Source organism: Podarcis filfolensis (genome assembly GCF_964270895.1).
Source record: "Podarcis filfolensis genome assembly, chromosome: 16".
Taxonomy (NCBI): domain Eukaryota; kingdom Metazoa; phylum Chordata; class Lepidosauria; order Squamata; family Lacertidae; genus Podarcis; species Podarcis filfolensis.
Genome location: NC_139620.1, coordinates 15,383,323 through 15,399,082, shown reverse-complemented (window position 1 = coordinate 15,399,082; position 15,760 = coordinate 15,383,323). Strand labels below are relative to the sequence as shown.

Here is a 15,760-nt window from a genome sequence, read left to right as displayed (position 1 = left end):
GATGGTCTGTGGTCAGGGATGTTGGGGTTTGTGGTCCGGCAGCATCAGCGTTGCCACAGGTTCCCCCATCCCTGGCTCGAATTGCAAAGAACCTTCCTGGGTCTCTCCAAGCTGGGCGTTAAAATGGCAAAAAATAAAAAAAATTCAGTGTAATCCAGTGTAAAGTGATACATAGCAGGACAGAAACATCCTAACTCCACACATAAGTTCAGGGGGGTTGATCTGGAGGTGACTGGCCAGAAACAAAGCCTTAGGGCTGAAATGGACCGCTCAGCAAAGATGCTGTGCAAAAAGGTGAATTCACAGAACTGTAGAGTTGGAAGGGACAGCAAGGGTTATCTAGTCCAACCCCCTGCAAGGCAGATGTTAGAGATTGCCAGAAAAGGGATCGAAAATAAAGCTGTTAAAATGGTATTATATAAATCCACAGTGCAACCAGTGGTGGGAGCACACAGAAAGCTGGTGAGAGTACACCTAAAGAAGAGCAGATTCCCTTTGGGGATTTTCCGAGGATAGAGAAACACCAGATTTGGCAGGGATAACGTTCGGGACAGCTGCTATTTCTGGTCAACACTGTACAGACGAGAGGAAATTAAAGAACACACAAGGGGTACATATTCCGCTTTATTCTGTGGTGTGGATGGGCCCTCACATGCATTTTCAAATTGGATGAGAGTTGGTTTGAGGGAAAACTCATCCAACGGCAGTATTTTGTCTATAAACTACAGGATACCTATGGACTGTGGCTAACAGAGGGAGCACATTGGAGCCAGAGCATAGAGTCATGTGCACAAAGCCTGAGTCTCAGCCCCAAACACTGCAAGGGCCACAGGCTCCTCAGACTTGCTGTGTGATGAGCCCCAGTTGTCAGGCAAGAGCCCCAAACAGGGTGCTGAACTCATAACCTGGACTGAAGTCTCCATTATTATGTTTCATTATTACTCAAGGCCTTACACAAATTAAAACCACACAGATAAAATACAAAAAAAAACCCTAAGAACATGAATGTTCATCGTTCAAAGGTAATTCAATTCTAACAGAATTAAAACAATGCAAAAAACAAATCTATTAAAATACACTTAAAAGCAGCAAAGCACTATTGAAAAAGCCTTTCCTTTAAAAAAAAAACAGTTATGAAAGGCCTGTCAAAATAAAAGAGTTTTCCCCTGCCAGCTGAAGGACAACAAGGAGGGAGCCTGTCTGACTTCTCCAGGGAGGAAGTTCCAGAGTCTGGGAGCAGCCACAGAGAAGGCCCTCTCCTGCGCCTCCTCCAAGCGTACCTGTGGAGGTAGCAGGACTGAGAGATGGGCCTTTCCTGAAGATCTCAGAGCCTAGGCAGGTTCATATGGGAGAATGCAGTCCTTCAGATAGGCTGGTGCTAAGCCATATAGGGCTTTATAGGTCATCCATGAAATTCACAGGGTAGCCCTGGAGAAAGTCTCTGCTTTCTCCTTTGGGAATGTTTCCATCTCACCATCCTGGTGGTCTCCCCCCCTCCTCAGTCTCTATGGTTACGGGCAGAAGAAAACACAGGATGAAAGCCACCCCACCTCTGAACAAGCCTTCCTTTCTTCTCTTTCTTTTGAATCGCACCTCATCTTTGTTTCCAAGTTAGATCATTTCTCTGAAAAACACACAGGCAAGCTATTAGCCAGGGCAAGATCAGGCAGGAAGATTCCGCTGTCAGTAGAGAGTGCCAGGGCACTTCAGACTTCATTCAAACAGTGTCAGCCACAGGGGTCTGTCTAGATCCCCTATTCCCGCCTCCCACCCCTCTGCACGCTCTCTTGAGTTTTGGCATTCACATCCCAATTTTCCTTCTGTTTTATTTGGCAGGCTGCAACGGAATTTGTGGGGGATTCCCAAGCTGAGCACAGTGATGGGCAGCTGCTTTCCGCAGAGCATATCTCACAATTCCTAGGGACATTGGGGGCCCAAAACAACTTGGGACCATGAGATCGCCTCACTCCTACCTGGCCACTTCAATTGGCAGAAATGGCCCTGTTACAAGTGCCACATAATACCCATTCCACATTTATAAGAACTTGCTATTTTTGCGTGTGGCGGGACCTACACTTTGGAACTCCTTGCCTATTGGTATCAGGCAAGTGCCTTCGCTGTACTTATTTCGTTCCTGGAAAAAAAAACATTTTTGTTTAGGAAAGCCAACCCAGATGTTTGGAAAGTTGGTGCAGGCCTTGATCTGCTTTTAGTCTCTTGTTATATCAACTCCTTTAAAATCCAAAGCTACTGTTAATTTTTATTATTAAGAACTGTATTGTTTCATCTTTTTTGTAATTAGCTGTCGTGGTTTTTTTGATGACCAAGCGGTATATAAATTTTATGAAACAAATAATAAACTCAGAGTATTATATTACTGCAGCAAGTTTTGGGGTGGGGGATTTTTCCTATGTGAAACTACCAGTGCTTCCCCCCCCCTGGGGGGTACTGAATGGTATAGGATTGCCTTCAGACAGCACAGGGGCTAGATAACTCCATACCCTCCAAAGTTTCTCCAATGGAAATAGGGACTTCTTAAGGAAAAGCGGGACATTCTGGGATCAAATCAGAAACTGGGACGGCTTCTCTAAATCAGGGACGTCCCTGGAAAATATGGACACTTGGAGGGTCTGACACTGCCCTCCCCACAATATTTTAGTCCAAAACATCTGGTTGACCAAGGCTGAACTTGCAGGAAGGGGGTTCCCTCTTTCAATGGGAACAGGATTTTTTCCACCTGAGATTATATGCCAAGCCACCATCCTCTGCTGCTGCACTGGGAAGCCCTTCTGCCCATTCCCTGGACGTCTGCCCCAATGTCCTGCCCTGGCAGCACCGCAGATTGCTTGCAGCCTGTCTTCCCCAAGGACTGTATCCAACTCACACACACACACCCGCTTGCCATGAAATATTGATGGCAAGAGCTTTATCCTACGTTATTGCTTCCAGTAACTTCTCCTGGCCCCTGCCCCTGGGCACAAGGCAGATGTACAACTCAAAGGCTAATGGGCCATTTCCTATTTTAAGCTCTGCCAGGCCAGCTCTGCCAGGGGGGAGGGGAGGGGTGCACACAGCTGAGTGGGAGAGATTGAGTCTGGGTGGGACTTAAGAGCACCGAGAAGCTCATTGGGGCTTCACTGGACAGCATTTGTCCCTGGCATGGCAGAATCAGAGAACTGGAGAGTTGGATGGGATCCCAATGGTCATTTAGTTGAACCCACTGCAGTGCAGGAGTCGCAGCTGGTGGTGCTCTGCTAAGCAGCTGGCATTCTCAGCTTAGAAACATCTGCTCAGGAAAGAGGGATGGGTGAATCTAGTTTCACTGCGTTTCTCGTTTTTCAAAGCCTTAAGCTCAGCCCCACAGATTTCCACATCAATGCATTATTATTATTATTATTAATAATAATAATAATTTGAATTTTCTGTTTTACAATTTAGAATACTCATTTAAACATCCTTAAAATACCAGTGACTTCCCTTCTTCTCTTTCCATTTTGTGTTTCATAAATCCCTGCATATTTTACAAAAACGAAGCCATTCAGTATTCCATTATTACATCCATCAAAACTTATTTACACTGTTGAATTTATCTTTATGCTGCCAACATTTTCAAGTGTACACAATTCTCCCCCCCCCCCATATATTCAATAAACATTTTTCAATCTTCTCTAAATGTACGTTCTTCTTGTTCTGACTTTTGGGGTTGGTGTGTTGTGCGACAAGCACACAGCGTGCAATGAGATTGAGTGTTTTTTTTGGGGGGAGGCTCAGTTAATTTCATTGTACACAGGTTGTACATTGACAATAAAGGTATTATTATTATTATTATTATTTTCTTATTCTATATGTCAAGTCTGCAAACTGTGCATATTCTGTTAGCTTAAGTTGCCATTATTCTTTAGTTGGGACCTCACTCATTTTCCATTTTTGGGCTAACAAAACACAGGCCACAGCAGTGGCATATTGTTGTTGTTATTCTGCTTATGAAAATTCATTGGCATTTTTAGTCTCCATTTCTCATATTTCCCATTTTGGTATGCGATTTTACCACATATGCACATTTGGTGCAGAACTCTCACCTCAATATACACCCCTAAAATACACTGGGCCCATCACCTCCTGGCAAATAGAAGGGGAAGAAATGGAGGCAGTGAGAGATTTTACTTTCTTGGGTTCCATGATCACTGCAGATGGTGACAGCAGTCACGAAATTAAAAGACGCCTGCTCCTTGGGAGAAAGGCAATGGCAAACCTAGACAACATCTTAAAAAGCAGAGACATCACCTTGCCAACAAAGGTCCGTATAGTAAAAGCCATGGTTTTCCCGGTAGTGATGTATGGAAGTGAGAGCTGGACCATAAAGAAGGCTGATCGCCGAAGAATTGATGCTTTTGAATTATGGTGCTGGAGGAGACTCTTGAGAGTCCCATGGACTGCAAGAAGATCAAACGTATCCATTCTTAAGGAAATCAGCCCTGAGTGCTCACTGGAAGGACAGATCGTGAAGCTGAGGCTCCAATACTTTGGCCACCTCATGTGAAGAGAAGACTCCCTGGAAAAGACCCTGATGTTGGGAAAGATGGAGGGAACAAGGAGAAGGGGACGACAGAGGACGAGATGGTTGGACAGTGTTCTCGAAGCTACCAGCATGAGTCTGACCAAACTGCGGGAGGCAGTGGAAGACAGGAATGCCTGGCGTGCTCTGGTCCATGGGGTCACGAAGAGTCGGACACGACTAAACAACTAAACTAAACTAAATATACATAAGAGATGCTTTTATTAACACACACGCATATATATGCCACTTAAGCCTAGGATAGAGGTGCTCACAGAATCAACATCCAGATCTTGCATCCTCCTTAGGGTTCCAGGGGAGCCTCAAAGTCTATCACAGAGCAGAGATGCCTCTGTGTCTCCAACTTCCAGCATCAGCCCAACACGCACATACAACCCTTCCCTACACAGAACTGCTTGGCCTGTTGTTCCCCACCCTAGGAGGATGGTGGCACCCAGCCAGATGAGGTGGGAAAAGGCCCACCAATTTGTCTCTATGGCAACAGGGCAACCTCATTTAGATGCTGTGAGAAGCACTTGACTGGCCAGCAGCTATGGCCATCATCTTACAAAGAAACAGTTCTAATCATTGCCTCTCCTACTACAGACCCCTCCAAGCGTCCCTATTTTCCAGGGACAGTCCCGGATTTACAGAAGCCATCCCAGTTTCTTATTTGATCCTGAAACGTCCTTAGGACATCCCTATTTTCATTGGAGAAATGTTGGAGGGTATGGAGTTATGCAACCCCTGAACCAAGCAGATAAGTAACTATACAACCTTTAGAAGACATCTGAAGGCAACCCTGTACAGTGGTACCTCGGTTTAAGAATAGTCCGGTTTAAGAACAATTTGGTTTACAAACTCCTCAAAACCGGAAATAGTGTCTTGGTTAGAGAAGTTTATCTCAGTCTAAGAACAGAATCCGAACTGTGGAAAGGCACTGGCAACAGGAGGCCTCATTAGGGAAAGTGCACCTCGGTTTAAGAACGGTTTCGGTTTAAGAATGGACTTCCGGAACGGATTAAGTTTGTAAACTGAGGTACCACTGTATAGTTCTTTTAATGTTTTATTTTTTTTGTGTGTGTGTGTGTGTGTGTGTGCACGCGCGTGTGTGTGTGTGTGTGTGTTGAAAGCTGCCCAGAGTGGCTGGGGCAACCCAGTCAGATTGATAGGGTAATGGTAATAATAATAATAATAATAATAATAATAATAATAATAATAGAATAGGACATCGCCATTTTCATCTGAGAAATGTTGGAGGGTATGCTACTGGATCCAATTAAGTGGGATGTCAGAAGAATCAGGACAGTTTTTCAAAGTCTGATAGTCATTTATACTTCCAAACCCCTCCTGCCACCCCCTTGCGCCCCTAGGTAATCCCCCCATGGGACAGTAGCACCCACTTTTAAAGTGCTGTGGTTGAGCACCTGCCTGGCCTTCGGGAGAGAGAGAGAGAGAGAGAGAGAGAGAGAGAGAGAGAGAGAGACATGCATGCATGCATTTGAGATGTTCTTGCTGCACTCTGCCCTTTCTTCCCTCCAGGCAGTTTTGGAACCAGCGGATTTGTGGATTTGACACCCTTCAGCTTTTCTGACTGAGCAATTCCATCAGAGGCGCTCAAGGAACCAAACAATGGGTGGCTTATCTTTTGCTCTGGAGGCACTGTGGAAAAAACGGGGCACACAAAGGCCCTTCAGTCTCCTGTTCTTCAGCTGGATAGAGCAAGTCTTCTCTCGCCCAGGGCAGGTGAGTGGAAACTCCCAAGAGGAGGAGGAGGAGGAACTGCCTTGTCTGGCTGAAGAGCCCAGCCTCCACCAAGGCCGAAAAGGCAAGCCACTGGACCTAGAGGGGTGGTGCGCAGCACTGATTTTCTGCCCCACCAAGGGAAGCCGGTTACTGGGCAAAGCAGAGTTGGACTTGATACCTGGATGCATGAATGCAATTCACTGCTGCAGTGTTTGTTAAAGCATGTATAAAAAGGTAAAGGGACCCCTGACCATTAGGTCCAGTCATGGCCGACTCTGGGGTTGCAGTGCTCATCTCACTTTACTGGCCGAGGGAGCCGGCATACAGCTTCCGGGTCATGTGGCCAGCATGACTAAGCTGCTTCTGGCAAACCAGAGCAGTGCACAGAAACGCCATTTACCTTCCTGCCAGAGCGGTACCTATTTATCTACTTGCACTTTGACATGCTTTCGAACTGCTAGGTTGGCAGGAGCTGGGACCGAGCAACGGGAGCTCACCCCGTCACAGGGATTCGAACTGCCGACCTTCTGATCGGCAAGTCCTGGCCTTGTGGTTTAACCCACAGAGCCACCCGCGTCCCTATACATGTATACTTAGCATGTATACTTAGCAGTAAATCTCATGCCAATGACAGAGCACACTCTCTGCATACAGACTTTTTCCCTGCCCAGAGATTAGATAAATGCTGCCAGTCAGAGCAGGCAATACAGAGGTAGGGGGACCAACATGGTCCATGAAGGCAGCTTCTCTTGGCAGTTAAAAGATTCCAGTTTGACTCCAGTTATGCTTGCAATACCCTTAACATGTCCCTGATATGCCCCAGCAAGATACAAAGGGGACTGGATGGGCTACAAATTTTATTTATTTATTAAATTTATAAATGAACAAAGAGACAATTCATTTAGGGAAGGTCATAGCTCAATGGCAGAAGAACCCAGGCTCTGCATGCACAAGGTCACTGGTTCAAGTCCCAGTATCTCCAGTTCGAAAGATCTGGTAGGAATTGATGGGAATGGCCTCTGCCTGAGCTGCTGCCTGTCAGAGCAGACAATATTGAGATTGGCTAGACCAAGAGTTTGACCTGGTAGAAGGCGACTTCCTAGAGCAGTGGTTCCCAAACCTTTTCCAGCCGCTGCCCCTTCGGTTCCATAGACTCATCCCTTGTGCCCCCTTACCCTACCCTATATAAAGCATGATGCGGAATAGTATCTTGCATGAACCACCTAGGAAGAAAATAACTCAATAACGTTCAAATCAGGAACAATTTAATTGCACATTTGTACAAAATCCAAGTAAATTCCACCAAACTGATTAACTTGATGCAATGATAATACCAGCTTTTCAAAGCCTTATAGTCATTCATACTTCTAGGCAGGAGTTGGAAAGATTGACACCCCCCCCACAAGGGCGCAGGCCCGGAATTGGGGGCGGGGGGCACAAAATTGTGCCTCTCCACTCTGGCTGGGAGTAGCTAGGAGCCCACCTACTTTGCCATGTGCTCCTTCGCTCCTCCAAATGACCAACATCTCCTTGCCAAGGGTGCAAGGGAGCCTACATATGTTCCTGCTTCTAGCACCCCTTGCTGCCCCCTTGCTTCTTAGAGACCCCCCCCGAATTCCACTGCCACCCAGGGGGTGGTACACTCACTTTGGGAACTATTCACTGTCTTAGGCACCATCTCTGTCATTTTTTCCAGCACCTACTGAAGACCTTCCTCTCCCAACGAGCCCTTTAAGTGTGGATCTCGACTCTCGTCTGCACCTGTACAGTGGTACCTCGGGTTAAGTACTTAATTCGTTCCGGAGGTCCGTTCTTAACCTGAAACTGTTCTTAACCTGAAGCACCACTTTAGCTAATAGGACCTACAGCTGCTTCCGCGCCGCCGGAGCATGATTTCTGTTCTCATCCTGAAGCAAAGTTCTTAACCTGAAGCAGTATTTCTGGGTTAGCGGAGTCTGTAACCTGAAGCGTATGTAACCTGAAGCGTATGTAACCTGAAGCATATGTAACCCGAGGTACCACTGTCCTGGGATTGTTTTTATTAGTATTATTTCATCACTTGTTGTTTGATGCCCTCTGCTCCTTTGGGGAGAAGGAGGGCATATAAATTCAATAAAAAAATGTGGCTGCAGACCTGATAGTCACAATCCAGCGGCATCTCTGCGAGGGTCCTCCTGGATGGAGCAAGAGCCTTGTGTCCTGGAATAACCTCCACGCCAAACTGGATAAAGCACCGCTTGAAAGGGCGATTGCATCTTTGCCGAAGCAACAGAATTACCCACTTAGTGCACATAAGAGCCAGAAGACTGTCAGGCCCCTTGGCAAGGAAACAGGCTGCCTTGGCGCCTGCCCGCTAGCTCAGATCACAGAGCTTGGCCCGCAGGGGTTTCCCTTTCTGGTCCCTTGAACACCTTCAGCCTGGGGCTTCTCCTTCCTGATTCCCAGCACAGGAACAGGAGGAAGCTGCCATGCCCTGTGCCAAACCATTGGTCCATCTAGTTCTGTACTGCCTGCTCTGACTGGCAGCAGCTCTTCTGGGTTTCAGAGAGAGCTCTCTCCCAGCCCTCCCTGGAGATGCCAGTGAGGATTGAACCTGGTGCCTTCAAAGCACTTCCACTGAGCTATGAGCCTCTGCCTACTGTCCCCATTGGGCAGTTTCTCCAGGAGGAGGTGGGCCGGTTGGGCAACAGCCACTGATGCCCCTTGGCCCAATCTCAGCCAATCTATCCACCTATCTCCTTACACTCACATATCCTAGAATCGTAGAATTGGAAGGGACCCTGAGGATCATCTAGTCCAACCCCCTGGAATGCAGGAATATGCAGCTGTCCCATACAGGGATTTGAACTTGCAACCTTGGCATTACCAGCACCATGCTCTAACCAAGTGAGCTATCCAGGTCAGAGCATGATGAACAAAGGGAAGATTTGCCTCTATCCAAGGCAGAGAGAATTCCAGCTTTCCAGCCCTGATCCCTTGCCTTAAAGTCCTCTACCTTCTTGGGTTCCGGGGCCACATCTAGGAGTTGTGGTGGGCCTGGCAAAATGCTTATTCTGCAGCAGAAAAAAGACTGGCTGTGCTCAGAACCTCTCTGCAAGACACCTAAACACACCCCAACATAAACGAAAGAAAGGAAGGAATAGGCAACACCCTCCCCAGAACAGCCGTCCCCCATAAAAACTTGATTTAAATTTGAATGGGGGGGGAGAGAACAGGGCCTTGATGAGTGCCAAGGGGGCTGTCAGAGATGTCAGAGAATGTCATATTGCCAGGAGGAGATAATACTGGGGTTACTGGACCTCCAATGAAACTCACTCATTACATTGCTAAACTATGGAACTCACTGCCACAGGAGGCAGTGAATGGCCACCAAGATCATGGTCAGAGGCAGGAAATGTTTCTGAATACCAGTTGCTGGAAACTGCAGGAGAGGGGAGGCCTCTTGTGCTCAAATCCTGCTGGTGGTATGTTTCCCTTGTGGGTGAGCCACTGTGAGAATAGGATGCTGGACTAAATGGGCCACATCTCAGCCAAGGCTCCCCCCACATTATGTGCTTTTTCTGGCGCAGATATTCTATGTTGGGGGCGGATTGCAGGTGTTTGGGGAAGTCTAGCTAGCCAGCTGCGGGCTCGGTTACTGCAAGGCAGCAGGGCCCAGAACGGCAGAATCATTCCAGGAACTTTGAAGGGCAGACAAGTTGTGGCGCTTGGGTTTCAGTGGGGCTTCGGTTTTGGCAGACGGGCGGGCTGCTGCGTGAGTGGCACCGCTTTACTTCTCCCTGTCAAGATGAAGTGGGTGGGGAGACAAGGGAGGTGGGAGCTTAAAAAGGGAAGAGCCCAGGTGAAGAGGAGAGGCAGCCACCTGAGATACGGACACCTCTCGGGAATAGAGACAAGTCAAAGTCTGCTTTGTTAGCGGGCTGGAATAATTCCATCAAGCTCTGCAGGTAAGTGCATGAGCACATGGGGGCTGGATCGGATTCAGAGCACAGTTTGCAAGGATAGAAGAGATCTGGGTGATGCAAACTGACCCACAAGCAGAAGCTGGGATTTTGGGCAAGTCACAGTCAGCCTTGGAGTGATGCTGCAAGGGATAAAGGTTGCAAAATAAAGCTTAACTTTATCCACTACTTTCAATGTAGTTTATCTATGGAACTCACTGCCACAGGAGTCAGTGAAGGCCAGCAACCTAGACAGCTTTAAAAGAGGATTAGACACATTCATGGGGGTATCAATGGCTACTAGCTACATTGGCTATGCTCTGCCTCCACAGATGGAGCAAAAAATGCTTCTGAATAGCAGTTGAGAGTTGCTGGTTTCCCACAGGCATCTGGTTGGCCACTCTAAGAACAGGATACTGGACTAGGTGGGCCACTGGCCTGATCCAGCAAACAAGTTCTTTTGTTCAAAACCACTTTGCACACGCAACATGATGTGCAAATGGCATGTCCCGATTGACTGGCGCGCAAATAGACCTGGAGAGGGTGGGGCAGGGGACTTGCAAGCTGGGCTTGATGCTGCAAATAGGTTGCTGAGACATCACAAGCAGGTCATTGCCAGCAGCTGTTGCAGTTTTTAAAAACTTTAGTCCAAAACATCTGGGAGAAATCTACAACTCCCATCAGCGTCGGCCAAGACGACTGGGAGTTGTAGTTTAAAATGGGCATGTTGGCTGGGGGTGGTGGGAGTTTGCAGTCCAAAGCATTTGGAGGGAGGCAGGTGGCTTCGATGCCACAACCAGAGAAGACGGAGGGGGATAGGCTAGACGTCTTCAGATATCTGAAGGGCTGTTCCATGGAGGATGGAGCAAGCTTGTTTTCTGCTGCTCCAGAGGGGAAGACCTGAACCAACAGATTCAAATGGCAAGGAAGGAAATTTAATCTAAACATTAGGAAGAACCTTCAGACGATGGGCTTCCTCGGAAGGTAGTGGACTCTCCTTCCTTGCAGTTTTTAAAAAAGAGATTAGATGGGCATCTGCCAGGGATTCTTTAGCTGTGATTTCTGCATTTCAGGGGGATGAGCTAGATGACTTTTGCGTGGTCCTGTCTCACCCAACAGTCCTATGTGTGTTGTTTTGTGCACTCTCTCCCTCCCTCTCTCTCTCACACACACACTGATGTTGCCTTGTGTATTTACTAATGCCAAGCCTCTCTCTTTCAGAGACCCCCGAGGCCATGCCAACTCTCCTCTCTGCCACCGTCCTCTCGGTGCTGCTGGCCACAGGCTGCTGGACGTATGAAGCCACCCCTGGAGTCGGTTGCCACCTCCATCGTGAGCTGCAGGGCTTGGGGGTTAGGGGGGAAAGCAGCCAGTCCTCAGCAAGGGGACTGTCGGCCTCGGCAAAGAAGCAGTGGGGAGGCAAGGTGTCTGGGCCCTTGCTGAGACACCCAGCCTCGCTCACTACTCACACCTGTAGGGCCTGGCGTCCAGCGTTCCCAGGTGTCTTGCTCAATTCGCTGCGAGTCCTGCCTTGCGGGGGGGGGTGGACTAGATGATGCTTAGGGGATCCCTCCCAACCCTACAATTCTGGGATCCTATAATAAAAGTTCTGGGCTGGCTCCAGCAAAGCTATGCAATTACATAGATCAATGCAACAGCGATACCGATCCAAAGCCTTTCAGAAGCAGTGGGTTCAGTGTCATAAAGACCCACAAAACGGGAGACCTTCCAGGGATTTGAGCCCTGCTGGAGATGCAAGGATCTCAGCCTGGGAAGGCAGGAGACAACAAAACAAAACTGGAAACTCTTGCCTTTTTTTTAATTGTCAAAGCAGGTTTTTGGATCATCCTGGATAATCACCAATTATTTAGAATCCATCCTTGGTGGATAGGTTCACAATAAGATTCCCCCCACCCCAAAAGAAAACAATAGAGAGTATATATTAAGAATTTGAGCAGATTTTGTTTTTTAATAAAAATCAAACAGCAGGAATGTTATGACCATAGGCCAATAAAGCCCCCCCCCCTTTTAAAACAGGGGTTGGGAATACCCTTTGTATTGAGCCCAACTGCTGTGTGGGGTGGAGTGGACGGTAGGGAGACTGGGGGCCAGAGGGGGCCGTATCTGGCCCTGAACGAGATGGAGAACCCCAGCCCTGTTCTAAAGCAAAAGCATTCCTTTGTTTGGCATGTTTTTAGGGTTGCCATGTGTCCTTTCCCCCCGCCAGGACATCCTCTTTTTCAGGGGTAAAATTTCCATCCGGGTGGATTTCTTATATTTGCAAAAATGTGGTGCGTCCTCTTTTGCTGCCCACCTATGATTGCCCTGCTCTTCCTCCTCCTCTCCCAGCTTTCAGCGTGACCATCAAGAGTGACCCCCGAGGGAGCTGCCGCAGCAGGCAAACAGTCCAGGCTTGCGTGGGCTACTGCGAATCCAGCGCCTTCCCCTCCAAGTACTCCGTCCTCCTGGCCAGCAACTTCAAGCACAACATCACGTCCGTCTCCCAGTGCTGCACCATCGCCAAGATGCAGAAGGTGAGTGAAACAGACACCCATCTAAGTAACTGGAACTTACACACACCCTGCAACCGGTTTGATGGTGGTTGCTTCACGCAAGCACAGTTAAACTGCGGAACTCACTGTCGCAGGATGCTCGCCAACCTGGATGGCTTTAAAAAATTGGGCAAATCCATGGGGAATAAGGCTATTGGTGGCTTCTAGCTATGCTCTAATAATAACAATAATAATTTATTATTTATACCCCATTCATCTGGCTGGGTTTCCCCAGCCACTCTGGGCAGCTTCCAACCAAATATTAAAAACAATACAGCATCAGACATTAAAAACTTCCCTAAACAGGACCGCCTTTTAAAAGTAAAATAGTTGTTTATTGCAGTGGCGTAGCGTGGGTTGTCAGCACCCGGGGCAAGGCAAGTAATTTGCGCCCCCTAACCCGTGGATTTGCGCCCCCTAACCCATGGATTTGCGCCCCCTAACCCATGGATTTGCCCTAACCCCAGATGTTGCGCCCGGTGCGGCCCGCCCCCCCTGCACCCCCCACGCTACGCCACTGGTTTATTGCCTTGACATCTGCTGGGAGGATATTCCACAGGGCAGGCGCCACTACTGAGAAGGCCCTCTGCCTGGTTTCCTGTAACCTCACTTCTCGCAGTGAGGGAACCGCCAGAAGGCCCTTGGAGCTGGACCTCAGTGTCTGGGCTCTGCCTCCACTGCATACCCTCCAATATTTGTCTGATGAAATAATAATCATTTGTTATTTATACTTTGCCTGTCTGACTGGGTTGCCCCAGCCACTCTGGGCAGCTTCCAACATATTAAAAAAAACATAATAAAGCATTGAACTTTTTTTTTTAAACTTCCCCATACAGGACTGCCTTCAGATGTCTTCTAAAGGCTGTAGTTACTTTTATCCCCTCGGCTCTGGGTTTGCATAATTCCATACCATCCAACATTTCTCCGCTGAAAACAAGAAAAGCAGGACATTCCGAGATCAAATCAGAAACTGCAACAGCTTCTGTAAATCTGAGACTATCCCTGGAAAATAGGGAAACCTGGAGCGTCTGCTGGCACTGTTGGGGCAGCAATGCTTTTGAATACCAGTTGCTGGAAGCCACAGGAGGGGAGAGGGCTCTTGTGCTCGGGGGTCCTGCTTGTGGGTTTCCGAATGACATCTGGTTGGCCACTGTGAGAACAGGATGCTGGACCAGATGGAACCCCTTTGGCCTGATCCAGCCAGCTCTTCTTATATTCCTATAACTAGCAATGTGGTGATAGAAAGTGTGGTGGTGGCCCCAGCCCCTCCTGTTTGGTTGGTTCAGCCAGTGGTGGCGGAGAGAATGATAGGCACCAAGTCAGACCCATTGGTTCATTTAGTTCAGTGATGTCTACACTGACTGGCAGCAGCTCTCTGGGATTTCAGGCAGGAATCTCTCCCAGGGTGCCAGCGGGGATTGAAACTGGGACCTCCTGCTTGCAAGGCAGATGCTCTGCCGCTGAGTTATGGCCCTTTCCCCGTATACGAGAATCTAGAGAAAGGGGTAGGTTGCAGCTCACGAACCTCTGGACTGGGCTGAAGGCGAGCATAACATGGCAGAGGCCTGGTTAGAAAAGGGGCTGAAGTGGGCGGTCAGAGCAGGAAAAACCAGGCTCCCACATGGTGCTGAAAATGCCAAGATCGCAGATTTGATCCCCGTATGTGACAGCTACATAGTCCTGCAAAGCAGGGGGTTGGACTAGATCACTGTCAGGATCACTTCCAAATACAATTCTAGGATTCTACAATCCTAGAACTGTAGAATTCGAAGGATACCTCCAAGGGTTAATCCAAGTTCGACCCCGGTGTAAGGCAGGAATCACAGCTAAATAATCCCTGACTGACGACCATCCAACCATCAGTGAAAGAGAGTCCACCACCTTCAGAAATACAGCTCTTACTGTCAGAAAAGTTCTTCCTAATGTTTAGTTGGAATCTCCTTCCCTGTCATTTGACACGGAACTATGCAGAACTCTTTGATCCTCTTGTTCTGGTGCCTCCTCCTCTTTGGGAGAATGGGGGGCTAAAGTATATGAAGCTGCTAAGTCTGAATCAGCGTCAGACTCACCTGAGGCAGGTCCTCCCCTCTGGAGCAGCAGAAAACAAGCTTGCTCCATCTTCCATGGGACAGCCTTTTAGATAGCTGAAAATGGCTCTCCTTTGTCTTCTCCTAGCTAAACATACCATCTTCTGCTCTTTTCTTTCACCTACAGATAAAGGTGCATCTGCGTTGTGGGGCCACTCGGCCCGAAACCATAGAAGTCTTCACAGCAAAGACTTGCCAGTGTGACGTGTGCCGCCTCTCCAGATATTAGGGAGTTGGTGGTAGCCATCCCTGCTTGCGGCCTTTCTATGCTATCAATTGCCAACTCTCACTACCCTGGTCTCCCCCTTCCCCTCTCCCAACCAGAGTTTGCTTAATTCAAGGATGCAGCCCAGGGGCAGCTGCCTGCAGAGCCACGCTGACACCTACCACATCCCCCAAATATTGCCTCCTTACATACTTGGCAAACTAGCGAACTCAACTAGCCTGAAGGCTGCAGTGGCGGGAGAGGCTGGGGCCACTCCCCCCCCCATTGTGGGGGCTCTACCCCACAAGTCACAAACGCAAGCAGGCAGAAGAAACCTTTTGTGGACACAACGAGAATATAAATGCAATGAAATAAAATAAATATAAAACCACAACCATGCTTCTCCCAGCTCTTTTCACCGTTCTGATCCACCATCTCAGAGGCATCAGTGCCACCTGCCCAGCCGCGCTCCCCCCCCAAAGCCACTGACATCAGACATCAAAATCAGCCGTGACATGGAAGGTTTCTCTTTATTGAATACAGACTCGTCCAGCAAAAGGAACATAGGGCAAGGGCGAAACTTTTAATAAATAAGACCGACGACGCCCCTGCCCCCCTTCAACAAAATAGCTCTCTTCTGCAGCATCCTCCCTCCCCCCCACCCGCCCCACCCC

General features: G+C 48.4%; 1 protein-coding gene across 4 annotated transcripts in view; it reads left to right on the top strand.

Annotated features, from left to right (window-relative positions):
• Nucleotides 1–15,760, top strand: part of GPHA2 (glycoprotein hormone subunit alpha 2) — a gene marked incomplete at its 5' end in the record, with an annotated part of 53,147 nt that extends 37,387 nt beyond the window's left edge. The window contains 4 exons of one of the 4 annotated variants that reach the window (XM_083592077.1): nt 5,789–6,301; nt 11,464–11,574; nt 12,592–12,776; nt 15,009–15,760. In XM_083592077.1, the coding sequence (XP_083448203.1) occupies nt 11,478–11,574; nt 12,592–12,776; nt 15,009–15,110 (384 nt within the window). In that variant the 3' untranslated portion in view covers nt 15,111–15,760. Of the gene's footprint in view, nt 1–5,788; nt 6,302–9,981; nt 10,249–11,441; nt 11,575–12,591; nt 12,777–15,008 lie in introns of those variants that run through there. The other 3 variants (XM_083592076.1, XM_083592075.1, XM_083592074.1) reach the window with 3 other exon arrangements.